Below are 15,028 nucleotides of genomic sequence, written 5' to 3'. Positions count from 1 at the left end.
ATGTGTCCACTATGACTCCTACGTTCTTCAAAATTCAAACCTCCCCTACTATTAGGTTACATTATCAGTCCAGATCTGAATTCTAAGTCCATCAGATTATTCTAGGTTATCTACCAGTCCTCCTAGTTTAGTGTTACTGGCAAACTGATCCAACTTATAAAGATCACTGTCTGCAAAACTGAGTCCTGAGGTACCCAAATTTTGCTATCACCTTATTCAGAATACATTACTAGCACCATAACTTATTGTTTGCACCAGTTTTGTACTAATCTGCACAATTCATGTTCAATTTACACTTCTTTTACTCTCTTTTCTTTTAAACTCTCATGATGCCCTATATTAAAAGCATGTTCACAACCAAGATAAATAATATTGTTTGTGCTCCTTTGAACAAAAAGCCTTGTTACATCTTTATAGATTTCTAGCATATATGTGAAACAAGCTCTCCCCTGTCAACCCCACATTGACTCTTTCACTCTGCATTTTAGACAAGTCAGCCTTCCTACCTGCTGAAAAGAGCTGTCAGTCCCATCTTCCCCAACTGTAGTCTTAACTTGCTGTATCAAGGCACAGGTATTTGAATTTCTACATGAAGCTTACAACAGAGCTTTGACCACAGACTTATTTTGGGTGCTTAGGTTGGCATTCAAAGATATTGAGCCACTAGGTCACCTGATGTTCCTGTATCCTTCATCTCTATGCTATTGTATGGCCAGTACTTTAGGGCTGCTCTTCAGCTATGTGCCCTCACCAATCAACAGCAAGGTCCCTGAAGTTTACTCCGCTGTCACCTACAGATGTGGAGGATGCATAAGCCTTTATATGTCAACCAATGTACAATGGGACTGTCACGTCCTGGTGTCAATCCATCAAGCCAAATAATGGTAAATCTCCCTTCCTTGAGACATTCCAACATAGTGCAACACTTTGCGGGAGTCCACCATGCAGGCAAGCTTCTAAGAATTTCCTGGCCTGAGCCCTCACTCTACTTGCCAGAAACTTCTCTCTGTCTGATCAAAATCCCACCACTTGAAACCAGGTTTTATAGACATAGGGTAACATTGTCAAAATGGCTTAATCCAGTTCAGGGTTACAGTGGACCACTGAAAATATGTATGTTTATAACTTTATTTTCATTGTTTCCCACTTCACAATAATTCTGGGTATTATACACTTACATGCTTATATAACTATACATAAGAAGTACCATAGCCACGTTCTAGTGTATACACTAATGTGTTATAATAAGAGCTACTGGAAATGCATATTGGATTTATACCATTTCCCCTCCTCATGTGTCTAACACTCTCACTTCCTGTTTTGAATGCATCACCAAAGCCATACTGACCAATCACACTGCACTATGGGATCTTATTGTTTTGCTATAAAGTAGACGTGTGGCTATTAGGCAATACAAATGCCTAGTTGACTACCCATGTTTCATCACTATTCCACTACATTATTATGATATTTGAGGGAGACATGCAGCTGGAAACCAACATGTGACATCCTCAAGGGCGAGCTGAGAACACTAAAGTATGTGCTGACAGCAACCATGTAAGGAACCTACACCCTGTGGGACCTCATGTTTGGTAAAGGAAGGCTGGAGAGAAGACATTATTGTTAAAAGAATGGTCTTTCTAAAAGCTTAGGAACATTTACATATGGACGAACCAATCAAGCTATTGATTAAGTGTTGAGATACCATATATTATGGACAAATGAGACCATTCAGTCCATCAAGCTCGGTTCTTTCTACCTCAACTACATGACTCGGTAGTTTATTCCAGATTCCAACAACTCTTTCAGTAAAGAAGTGCTTCTTGGTTTCAAGCTTAAATGCACTTCCCCAAACCTACTGAAATTTTTTGAAAAGAAGTACATTTTAGCATAATTTGATATATTTAAAGGACTAACACAGGCTCCCATTTGTGAAGATGTTGCTGAAGCAAAACAGTGAGAAGCAGATAACAGCAGATAATAAAGAACAGCTACCAGTTTTCAATCAAGCTGCAAGGCAAAGCAGAGTAAAGGGAAACAGGCCAGTGCCACTGTTATTGAGTTCCTATACCTCCGTTGGCTGCATATACTTTTTAAAAAGTATTATTAAATATTTAACAGTTCTTTTCGAGGAGTGTAAAGCTTTTCTAGAGATTGCCAGAATTGTGGGGCTTAATTCTATTTGCCAAGTTTAACAAGACTGCAATTGAATAAAAAGATAAACTGACGTATCTCTGTCATTACTCGTTCCTGGGTTCTGATAAGAGGTGGTGCACTGATTATAAACTTGTGGTCATTGAAATTAAGGAGTCCAAGTGGTAGACTGTGTGTGCTTGCAGAGTAAAGGTGAAATCACCCTTGTTGTCAAGATGTGGGATTCTCATATAACGTCCTGTTTCTGGTAAGTGAGCTGGATGCTCTTAGTGGAGACAGAGTGATGAAACTACTAATGTGACTTATAAGGCATTTTCACACCACAGGAACTTTGTTCAGGAACCAAAGACTATTTAGAAAATCTGGAACTTTTGTGCATTCCCATCACATGAACTCAAACCATTTGTAGTTCCTGGCAGGAAGTTCCTGGTAGTTTTCGTGCTACTACTCCAGTGTATGTATTTTTTGTTCAACCAGGAACTATCAAGGGTAGGATTAGGGCAGTGGTCTCAAATTCTGGTCCTGGAGGGCCGCAGTGGCTGCAGGTTTCATTCTAACGCTTTTCTTAATTGGTGGCCAGTTTTTGCTGCTAATTAATTCCTTTTCCTTTCATTTTAATTGACTTGTTTTTTAAGATTTGTTCCCCTGAACTTCTTCATCGTTTCTTTGAATTGCTTCATTTCTTTCCTTAAATGGCACCCAAACAGAAATTAAGTGAGTGAGCCAACAGAAGACCAACTAAGTCGGGGCCTCAAACTCCAACCAATTTCACTCCAACCAGTTTCTTAATTAGGCGCAGATTCTTGTTGTTAATTAAACACATTCTTTAATTACTTGTCTTGTTGTTGCTCTCATTGTGCAATGGCATACATTTGCAAAATTATTGATTTTCTCTTTTTTCAGAGCACTATTAAAATGTTTTGTGGACCTGAGCAGATTAGCATTCCTGAGACCTTCATCTTTCTTTATTTTCAGATATTTTGTGCTGGACACAGTTTGCTGGTCATGTCTAGGCTAATTTTATATCTTATTATTGTTTGGATGCTAATTAAGGAAAAAAAACAATTGAGTGGTTTGAGTCTTCCAGATCAAGTCAATTAAAACAAATTCAAAAGAAGTTAATTAGCAGCAAAAACAGGTCAATAATTAAGAAAAGGGTTAGAATGAAAACCTGCAGCCACTGTGGCCCTCCAGGACCGGAGTTTGAGACCACTGGATTAGGGGAATGAATTGTGTTGTCTGGTTGACCATATGGAGTACCGCTCTTCGCTAAGCACTTCACATCTCTCTGCATAGCCACCTCCATGGTGCACTTTGCAATGCACTCACTACATTGAAGCAATAATCTACCCCCGTGAACTCCCAATCATGCTGCATTTTACCCCACATCATTCTTCTTTGCATGTCACATATTTTGCTAAAAGATTACAGTTCCTCTAGTGCAGTGGGCATACAACACATAAAAATGGCCAGGACTCACAAGTGGCCCAGCGCCTACATCATACAGGAACTCATTGTTTCCTGAAAAAAAAACTTGTTACAGTGGGAAAACACCTATATTTAACTCAAAATCTAAAACAACACTTTTAAAACACAATAAAATGCCATGTGGTCTTTCAGTTGCAGTCATTTCGTGCAGCCTTCCATTTTTAGAGCAGTCATTTTGTGTAGCTTTCTGATTTTTTGAGCTTCTTAACTGTCACTTTGTGTGTGAAGGAAGTGAAGTTCACTCCAGAGTGAAGTTCAAATTAGCCTGATAAATTTCTGATCTTGTTCTAAATCCCCACCTTACCATTTGATCTAGCAACTTCTTGTATCAGCCTGATGATTGACATAACAAGGGTGACACGTTCACCAAATCTCAGAATGTAAGAGTGACAAATTCAAAGAAAAGCATGCTTTCAAAGATATGGAGCAGCAGGATTTGTGGCCCATGTGGTCTGTCAATACACAATTCACAAAATATATTAGGTTAATATGTGATGTCAACCATATCTATAGTAATCTCTGGACATATTCAGTGAAAAAACACCTACCAAAAGCAATAGGCATTTAGCTCCAATAGTTCTTAATAATCTTTTAAAATTCTGAATTCAAGGTGAAATCTAGCAATGGCTTTAAGATCCCAGGAAACATTAGAGGTGAACAATTTGTTCTAATGCACAAAGTCAGTTTGCTTCCACTGCTCCTTAAGCTTGTCCACTTCTGGGATGATACTGGCTGCATTAGCTTGAGAATATCACTGGGATAGTGAACATGACTTTACATAACAGATGTTCATAGGCCCTCATTTAATTTTTATTTTTCCTGGTGCCAAAGTTAATCAGTTTATAAAGCATTCATATATTTATATTTCAGCTGCAAAAGGAAATACACAGATTCAGGCCTGATGCTAACACTGTGTCATTTGTATTGTGTGCCTTTCATCCACAGATTGTTTCCTTACAGTTTAGTACCTGGAAAACAGTGACGATCGCCCACAACAAGGAATCAAAGTTCTTCCGGTCGGGAATGGTGTCTCCATTGTCGGTGGTCAGGCTGAATTTACAACCGAAGAGATGCATTCCAAGGATGCTGTAACAAGAAATCAAGCAGGGTTGGCACAATATCCCAACACTGAATGAGATGATCCCTAAAATGACAAACATTTTCCAGTATTTCTCCACAGCCTACCCAATTCTGTTATGCATTCTCTCCTTAATTTTCTGAACCTGCTTATTTCCTAAACATTAGGTGCAAGAAAGCAAGAAATCACAGACAAGGCACAAGTCTATCAAAGGGAACACATCAGCACTCGCTCAATTTTTAATAATCACGCTGACCTTAGATGTAAGAGACAACAACAGCATTATGAATATACATTCTCTTTTATTATTTTTTCTGGTAATCTTACTATTTGTCTACAGATGTTATTTACCCCTTTCATTATTTTTAAATGGAGAGACTGTTATTTATTTCAAATTTCTGTAATATTTAATAATGTTAATTTTAATTAATGCTATGTTCCAGTGTATTTACAAGGTCACTTGAATGCTTCTCACAGATTGTGACTGGGTTAGAATTTGAAGACAGAACTTTAGAAATATAGTATGAGGAACCAGTACTAAACCCTGTGCCACTTTGACATCATTTTAATTATTATTATTATTTTAGAAGAACAGCTTTGCCACTGGATGTTCTCATTTATTTAAAAAAGACCCCACCCCAATTACCTAATTTAACCTACCTGAAGATAAAGATGAACAACATGAGAAGCATGCAAAAAGTAGCCACGTTATCCATAGTCTTCATCAACACCACCAGTTGACGTCGTAGTGCGGGCAGAAAGCGCACAAGTTTGAGGACCCGCAGAAGTCGAAATGTCCTGAGGACCGAGAGACCTCCATCTGACTGACCGATAATCTCCCAGACGCTTGTGACATATTAGAAGAAAGAACTGTCAGGATGAGAGCAATGGTAAGGTCGCATTTGTCATCTCATTAAACCATAGTGTGATATGGACAAGGTCATCAGGCACCGATTTAACTCAGAGGGTTTCATTCAAGGTGCCCTCCACTTCACGACTGGGTGTAGAAAATGTGCTTTAACAAATGGGAAGGTTGCCCAAGTAAAATAACAAGAATCTAGAAGACGCTGTCACCCATGCCAACCCCTTTTATATTTGTTATAACTAATAGTACACAGGAGGACTTGTGTGTCATATTTGTTACTACAAGAACATTCATCTCAACCATGAGAAGAGTACCTTCTACTCAATCAGTCAGTTAGTCAGTCATCGTCCAACCCGCTATATCCTAACAAAGGGTCACGGGGGTCTGCTGGAGCCAATCCCAGCCAACACAGGGCGCAAGGCAGGAACAAATCCTGGGCAGGGCGCCAGCCCACCGCAGGACACACACACACACCCACACACCAGGGACAATTTAGGATCGCCGATGCACGTAACCTGCATGTCTTTGGACTGTGGGAGGAAACCCATGCAGACACGGGGAGAACCCAGGAAGCGAACCCAGGTCTCCTTACTGCGAGGCAGCACCGCTACCACTGCGCCACTGTGCCGTCCTCTACTCCATCATAGAGGACTTATTCCATTTCCATTGATCTAACTCTATCTTCCCTCTCAAGTTCATATCCCATAAAGCCGTTCTAATTTCTTGGTTACTTTAGTCCCAAATTGTCTACTTGCACTAACCCAATCATTTACAGAGGCATCTAATTCCATTACTACTCTGTATCGATCCAGTGTGCTCCTGCAGACCTTGCCCAATAATGTCCTATGGCAAAATCCTTTTCGCTAACTGTTTCTGTTAATCCTGTGGACCGGTTCTACTTATTCATTTAGTCTTTTTCAATGAACCCCATAACAAATCCTGTCTTCTTTAAGGGTCTAATAGCCTCAGTCCCTTGGTGCAATTTCATCTTCCCTTTTGGGCTTATTTAATAAGTCATTCATTCCTAACTCCATGTTCTAGAGTATCAGTTGTAAATAAAAGTGAGATTAACCTGATGATGACAATAATTCCATCAAATATGTTGTATGGGTTCCTGATGTATCCAAAGAGACCAAAGGCAAGCAGCTTCAGGAGCATCTCAAGGGCAAACATGCTGGTGAAAACAATGTTGCTGATCTCCAAAGCATCTGTGAGCTCTCTGGGCTGTAACAAAACAATAATCATCAGTAAATATGTGACACTGGTCTTTCTGGGCTAGAAGGACTTTCTTAGGAGACAACGAGTATGCAGTTTCAGAAACATTAGTAGTAACACAAACAGTAGGTGGCAAAAACACATCAACCATTATCTTATATATCACCTACCACAGTAGGCACCTGTAAAAATGTTATTTGCAAAGTAAATGATTTCCATAAATAAAACAAGATCCTGATTTATTATAGAATTAATTCATCTCCTACAATTGTTATACAGGTGATATTAAGGACTATCTTCCATTGAAGCTCAATAATGTGGTTGCTTTAATCAGTCTTCTGGACTGCTAAATACTGGATGACATGCAACTTCCTCCAGCTGAACAAAACCAAGAGTGCTGTCCTTCTTTTTGGTCCACCTACTCAGGGCTGTCTCCACCATTTAGGTGTATCATGCAATTTCCCAGGATAGCAAAATTTGGTCAAGTAGCATTTTTAAAAATAAAAAATACCCTGACTTACAAACACTTAGAGACAACACAACTGTCTGACTTCCATTAACACTATTATTTTCGCACATCAGTGTCCACTACTGTCTTGAAAGAAGAGGGCAAAAGGACCTAACCAGCACAGAAAAGAAGCGGGAGGTTAGGATGCAGAACAGCACAAGAGGTTAAGTATGTCAGAGTCTGCAGTTGAGAAACAGACGTCTTACTCTGCAAGTCCTTAGTTGGCTGCTTCCTTAAATAGTACATGCCAGATCTGCAGAGGTGAAAAGAAAAGGTAAAATGGTGAAAAGAACACAGACACTGGATGGTGGACTTCTGTGTGATTCCAAACCTTTACACATTTTAGCCTTTTCTTTTTTATTTGCTAGTTTCAGATATGGCCTTTTCTTTGAAATTCTGCCTCTAAGGCCAGCATCCCAGAATTGTCTTTTTATTGCTGCAGATGACACAGACACACGCTTATGATATATACTGTATATAAATATTATATGAATCATATAATTCTGTGGTTTATAGATAGATAGATAGATAGATAGATAGATAGATAGATAGATAGATAGATAGATAGATAGATAGATAGATAGATAGATAGATAGATAGATAGGATTATATTGTATATAAAGCACAGAATTATGTTTATTATAATTCTCAGCAACCTTAACACTGATGAACAAGTCCAATTGGTCCTTACGGATGACACTGCTGTTGTGAACTGCTGGGCTGGCTACTTTGAGCAGCTGCATTGGTCATGATAAGGAACCACAGCTGCAAAAACCTATCTAGCGTTTGTCTCCAGGGACATGAATCCTGCATTTAGTTACAACTAGCGGACCCAGGTGAGGTCGTTGAAGTTCTTACTTTTATAATGGCGCAGGCCTGAAAGTTGAAACATTTTACATTTAAAGATTCAGATTCAAGCCGGCTTGTGCATTTCATCCACCAAGTATAATAAGACAACTCAAACTCTCAACTATTGTGTGGACTTCAGGGGGTCCTGGGGTGTGTGCTTCACTGTATATATAATTATTCACACTTATAGGGGTTATTTTGTGTTGGGGAGGAAAAAGGATGCTTTCCCTTTATATATTGTATATTTCTTGGCTTTGCTAAAATTGCCTTGTAACTGTGTTTTTCACATATACTCAGTGGTGTAGCTAAGAATTCGTGCTGCTCGGGGCAGGTGGTGCTTCAATTTGCCGCCCTCCAACATATCTGAATATATTAACCTATTTAAATAGAAAATTAAAATGATGTATAGAGAAAAATTAAGATCATTTTTGCATAGATTTATTCATATATAGAGAAACAGCAATCATTTTTCACATGTAGTTATTTATAAGCATCAACTAGACAAGAATATAATATAGATGCACTGATAAGCCGTGTTCTGTTTGCAAAACCAGAACCAGTGTAGTGTACAAGCGATATGTGGGGGTGTTTTCTGCGCAGAGCAAGAACGCATTCGGACTGATAATGAAACAAAATTATGAATTGTAAATTAGTTGTTTATCTTCCTAGAAATTATTATCGGTGTAATGTTTATGTTTATTTTTGTTATTGCCTCATACATTTCAACTGCTGTGTCTGATGCCATCACAGAAGGACAGTCTGAAATTTATTTTTGAAGCATTGGTGGATAAAAATCAAAGAATTTTACTTTTTTCATTCATGGGTGATATTTTTCCTCAACCCTGCTGCTTACACATGAATTGTACTGAGTCTTTTGGCCAATAATGCCGCCCCCAGAAATGTCCCGCCTGGGGCAGACTGCCCCCTCCGCCTGCCCCTAGCTACACCACTGTATATACACATTTGACCGTTGAAAGATGACTATATTGCATGACAGACGTACGGTGGGGCGCTTTGGGGTGATATTGGCCTATCCTTATATTATCCACCTTACAGTATACGAAAGTGAGCGTTAGCGAACGGACCGATTTCAGCATCGGTTATAAGCATGGGAGTGTAGTTTATGATGGACTGGTGCCCCATCCAGGGCTGATTCCTGCCTCATGATGCTAGGATTGGTGCCAGCTCTGCTGAATTCTAAACTAGAATAAGCAAGTTAAATAACAGAGGGATGTGTGTAAGAAACTATTGTATTTTAATTTTTATTTGTTAATGATTATATTATATTAAATCAAACATAGTTGAAATTGATAATTGTAACTACTTTAAAAAATGTAATTTTAATTGTAAAAGAACAGCCTGTTTTGGAGGGTATTAAAGATGATAATGATTGCCCATTCTGCTGGCAGCAGTGTTCAATGTGATATCAATGCAAATCATATGCCCCCTGTCAAAATAAGACAGAAATTTTTCAGACCTTCACTGATCAATTATTACAATTTATCCTGAGTGTGAACAAAAATCCAGTTACTGGCGTGGCTGGAGTCACACTGACCTAAATGAGAAATGGCAGCGTTGCTGCTTCTTCTTGAAGCTGATTTGGGAAGAATGACAAACACAATTTTAGATCTCGACACCAGCTTTAAAAATCCAGTGTATTTTAAGTGCTTAATGGAAATCTGGAGATGTCATGATTTTTATGGACATGTTTGACTGAATGGTGTCAGGTATTGGAGAGCTATTTCATGTCACGTATAGATGTATGTTTGCTTGCTTGCTGTCTCAGAAATAATCCACACGTCTGTTTGTTGATCCTGAAGTGCTTAGATTTCCTTCAGATTCTTGCAATGATAAATTGCATCCTTTAGCTGAAACATTTTCTTATATTGAATTGGGCTACTATATTGGAACAATAACAAATTCTGGCCACACCACAGTCTGCTAACAGGCAAGTACACTAATTTTAAGGAAAAGGCATGAATCACAGTAAGCGCATCAAGTCAGAAGGCAAGACGCACCAAGAAGAACGATCGCATTTGAAACAGCAACAAGATGTAGCCATAGAACAATGACTGCAATCAATGCCCTGGCTTGCATAATGCTGAATTATAGGGGAATAAAACAGCACATTGCAGGTAAGCATTTCCAGATTATGCAGTACACTGAATATTTAGAGACTGAACAACAAAAAAGAAACTGCAAGTTATGATCATAACAGCAAGCAAGCAGCTTGAGGAAGGTGTGAGAGAAGGAGTGCTTGAGAATGTGATGTGACACTCTGTGCAGTGCTCTGTGTGTGCTGGCAGTGCTTCCATTTTTGGACAATTCATCTCTCTGTGCCAAGTGATATGCATTCACAACAAAAGGATAAACTGGCATCACCATTAGCTGACGGCTGAATCATGAACACCCTCCAGATGGCATCTTCAAAACACACAACTGTTAGCCATAAACTCTCCATTCAGGTTCTGTAACGATGGGCTGTTCCAGGTCTGTCTGATGTTTTTCCTTTGTCTTATTGCCATAGAGACCTCTCCAGAGGTTTGGTTTCATTAAAATTAAAAAAAATTATTTTCTTTTACCCCTTTGGTTCCTGGTCTTTGACATCTTTGAGTTCCTTTATCCATTTATTGACTTCAAAGAGCTGGCACCTGTTCTTTCCAACCCCTTGCAGAGGACACTCATTCACACATTGATACCCATTCATATTGATAATTTAGGTTGGTTAACCACAGAGTCATAATGATGGTGTATACTGCTCTCCAAACTGCGTCCTCATCTCCTGTCCTGCAGTAAGAACAGGGTCAGTCCTAAGTCCAGAAGACTTGGTGAGAACGTCTCACAATATTATTTAAACATGAATTCACATTAATGGGGCTGACAGCTGGAGGATGAGGAGATACAGTCAAAACCAAAACAAGGGTCATCCATCCATCCATCCATCCATCAATCCATCTTGAATTGAATTCACTTAATCCAGTTCAGGACCATAGAGGTTGAAGCCTATTCAGGCAGGTGGACAAGTTGAGAGGTCATTAATTGGTCATTAAATATAAACTTGAAGAGCAGACGAGAATGAGGTAGTAAGTAAATAAACACAAGTGAAGCACTATTAATTAAAATTTATATTCTACCAATTTTGCATGCTGTCAGGTGTATTCCAATTTACAGTAATAAATTGTTCTTTAAAAAAGAATATAGTTATAACTTCATTTATTTGAAATACAAAAATGCAACAGATAAAAAACAAATGTTCAGAGACCCAAAGTGGTAGTAGTAGTAGCAGAAGCAGTAGTAATGTTATTGACACGTCATGCTGTTTTCTAACCCGCTTAATCCAAACCAGGGTCATGGAAGCCTATCCCAGCTAGCATAGGACATAAGACAGGAACAAACCATGGACAGGGCGACAGTCAATCGCAGGGCAAACACACACAAACCACACACACACTAAGGCCAATTAGCTATGCCAATTCACCTAACCTGCATGATTCTGGAGAGTAGGAGGAAACCAGTACACATGCGGGAAATGAGAAGAACATGCAGACTCCTTGCAGGGAGGACCCAGGAAGTGAACTCACGTCTCCTTACAGCGCTACCATTGTGCATATCCAAATCTACATACAACAGCACATCACCACCTTCTGGCACCGTGACAAACAAGAATGTGTTAACATGCTTAACTCCATTTTATGTAATAGAAAGCCCTGATCATTTTACCTGATGCACTTCTTACCCCTGTTTCTATACAGTCCGGCAGAGACAGGGAAAAGGGAGCACAGGAAAAGCAGTGACAGAAATGAGAATGTTGAGATGGATGTGTGGAGTTACACAAAACTTCAGAATATGAAATGAGACAATCAGAGGTACAACAAATGTGGAGAGATATCTAGGAGAGTATTGGAAAGCTGGTTGAAGTGGTATGAACATGTGATGAGGAGAAACAATGAATTTGTGCCAAAAGAGTGAAGGTAATGAAAGTATGGGGGAAGAGAAAGTGAGGGGGCAGAGGTGGATGGATAATATAAAAGAAGATCTGAAGGAAAAGGGTCTGACTGGGGAGGAGGTACAGGACTGAGCTGTTTGGAGAAAGTTAATCTGGCACATCGACACCACATAGAAGTGAGAAAAGATGAAGATGAAGAAGACAGTGCAGCACTGAAAGTACAGCATGATATACCATTGCTTAAGTTTAATTGTATGGCTGCATAGAGATTATACATTACGTTAAGACAGTGGAAGGTATCACTGATGAACTGACACACACTTGGCTAGTTATAGAGAGGCAATCATGCATTTCTTCTGCTCTATATATTCCGCTATGTGCACCAACTATCACTAAATGCTTTCAACAAAGTAGAAATCCAGGAGTTCAGCACTCATGTCAAATAAGGTACCATCACAAGAGCTACTTGAAGGTGAGATGTTACTATTAATGGCACCCTTACAAGGTAATCATATGTTTCATCCATGCCTAAAATATACAACATTTAATGTATGGAATAGTCTTAGGATTGAGATCTTCACATTTTCATATTGCCATCCTTAGACCAGATTTGACTAAAATGTGATCTTTTAAGAAAACATTTCTTCCACTACATGCAAAAAAGAAGCATGGCTAACTTTCATATGCTTTCTTACTGTCTAGCGTAGGAAACACCTTTCTAAAGTTGCAACCCTGGCATAGGCCACTTAATAAAACTCAACTACAACTTTCAAAATATGTAAACTCTAAATAATCTGAGGCCTGTAGGCATGACATTTCAGTCTGATTTGCAGGTAATACAGTAAATGGAATTTATCTCTTTCAAACCCTCTTGCACTTTATGAGAAACACGGTCTAACTCTGCTCACAACTGTACATCACACACATGGCTCTCAACTCAGACTGCAAATAATGTACCCTGGCCAAGACCCTGCGCGTCACAGATGACTTCATGCACTTGTTTCCCCAGAGCACATACTTCTCTCGCTTAACTCTTATAGAAACAAAATGTTTGTATATTTATGTGAGAGCCTTGGGATCATAATAACCCCTAATCCATTAACAGCTCTATTTGCAGTGCCACCCCATTGTGTAAAGAACACTCTACTGTGAGAACTTGTACTACGCCAATAGTATGCCTTCATATTTTGCTCAGGCGAAAAAATCCTACCATGAAACTATGTAAAAAGACAACCTGTTTTACATAAAATTACAGAAAATTAAATTTACCTTATGAGGAACAACTCAAAGGTTATTATTTTATCTGGCAGACATTTATTAGTATTGTCCTCAAATAACTGAAAATGCTGAATTATTGGTAACGTTTTGGTTATTTCACTATTTTTGAATAGTTGAATAGTACATACTAAGTCAATTCTTTTTTTTACTCCCTGACAGTAATCCCTCAGGAGTCTCTGGTTGTAGTTTTTTAATCCTTATTCTTTTTGCTTTCCTCCTTTGTAATATTTGTATTGTAATGAATCAATTAAGCCAATAAAACACACACAAAAAAAACAAAATATCATGCCAATACAAGAAGAACGATTCATAATGGACCTCCAGCTGGGAGGAGAACAGTAGTCTGATCAATTTTAAAATTGGTTCCCAGGCTTAACACCCAGGCATCAACTCTTGGTTGCCAAAATTGAAAGCATGGTTGCCATTTTTAACTGTCTATATTTGGAGTAATTCAGATGCAATGCAATTATATATCAGCTTGGTTTTCATGCTACTTTACAGCATTTCAATCTGAAGTTAAATCATGTAACATGTCAGAATTGTGGCTCTGTACACACATTTCTTGTGTCCTCTGGCGTGTTCAAAACTAGCCAGTGAGGATTGGGGTGTCATCCAGTTTACTGAGCATTTACTCATAAATATTTTCACAGCAAAAACACTTCCTAATCGCCTGTTGAACTTTACAGTGCAAGATGGTTATTTTCAAAAGACTTACGGAATACATCCTTCATTTACTTAAAGAGCCCTGAACAGGATTTTGTCTTGCAGTCCGTTTTATAATCTTGCTTACATGTAATACTGTGAACTGATAAAACAAGCCTGTATTACCAGAGTTGGCTTCTGTAAGCCATCCCCAAACCCGGCAACATGAAATACATTTCCTACTTTTGCACAAATCCCCAGAACACAACATTATAAGCAAAAGCATAGGGATTCTTTACAAGTTGCAATAAATTTTCAGTAATTTAAATATATTTTAAAAAGTTCAAGGTATTGGCATTATGGTGGCACAGTGGTAGCACTGCTTCCTTGAAATAAAGAGCCGGTGGTCCATCTCCTTGGTAATTCCTGCATGCAGCTTGCATGTTCTCCTTACGTTCGCATGGGCTTTCTCCCAAAGTTCAAAAACATGTAGGTTAGGTGAATTGGCTTTGCTACATTGGCCCATGTGTGTGCGTGTGTGTTTTCACCCTGCAATGGACTGGTACCCTGTCCAGGGACTGTTCCTGCCTGGCACCCAATGCTTGCTGCAATACCCTTCAGGCTCACTGTAACCCTACCTGGCATAAGTGGGTTTGAAAATGGAAGGAAGTAAAATGTTTTATTTTTTAATAGATTCATGACACATACAGTATATGCATGTTCTATATAGAAAACACCATTAAAAAGTGAGAGTATATATCAATCCTCAACATTTTTTAATGTAAAATAACAGCAGGCACTTGTGAGTGTAATTATTGTCTGCTCACCTTTGTTTAATGTCCTTTATTAGAAAATATTCTGCAGTATTTCTCTTACTTGTTCCTTTACTGAGTTTCTATAATATCAATCCATGTATCTTGTGTTCAAATAAAAAGAATTAATTATTACTAGTAAAATATATTAGTGTTTAATGAATCTTATTAGCATTGCAGTAATTTGAAGACA

At 38.7% G+C, this 15,028-nt stretch overlaps 1 protein-coding gene across 2 annotated transcripts in view; it reads right to left on the bottom strand.

The window, feature by feature from the left end:
* Window positions 1–15,028, bottom strand: part of LOC114660839 (voltage-dependent T-type calcium channel subunit alpha-1H-like) — a 55,431-nt gene that overhangs the window by 24,475 nt on the left and 15,928 nt on the right. For both annotated transcript variants that reach the window (XM_051934118.1, XM_028813778.2), the window contains exons 9-11: window positions 6,658–6,809; window positions 5,381–5,566; window positions 4,611–4,728 (exon numbers count right to left, since the gene is read on the bottom strand). In XM_051934118.1, coding sequence (XP_051790078.1) covers window positions 4,611–4,728; window positions 5,381–5,566; window positions 6,658–6,809 — 456 coding nt within the window. The remainder of the gene's footprint in view (window positions 1–4,610; window positions 4,729–5,380; window positions 5,567–6,657; window positions 6,810–15,028) is intronic.

This window comes from Erpetoichthys calabaricus, chromosome 11 (assembly GCF_900747795.2).
Source record: "Erpetoichthys calabaricus chromosome 11, fErpCal1.3, whole genome shotgun sequence".
Taxonomy (NCBI): Eukaryota; Metazoa; Chordata; class Cladistia; order Polypteriformes; family Polypteridae; genus Erpetoichthys; species Erpetoichthys calabaricus.
Note: the sequence above shows the minus strand (reverse complement) of the source record. Positions and strands in the feature narration are given on the sequence as shown.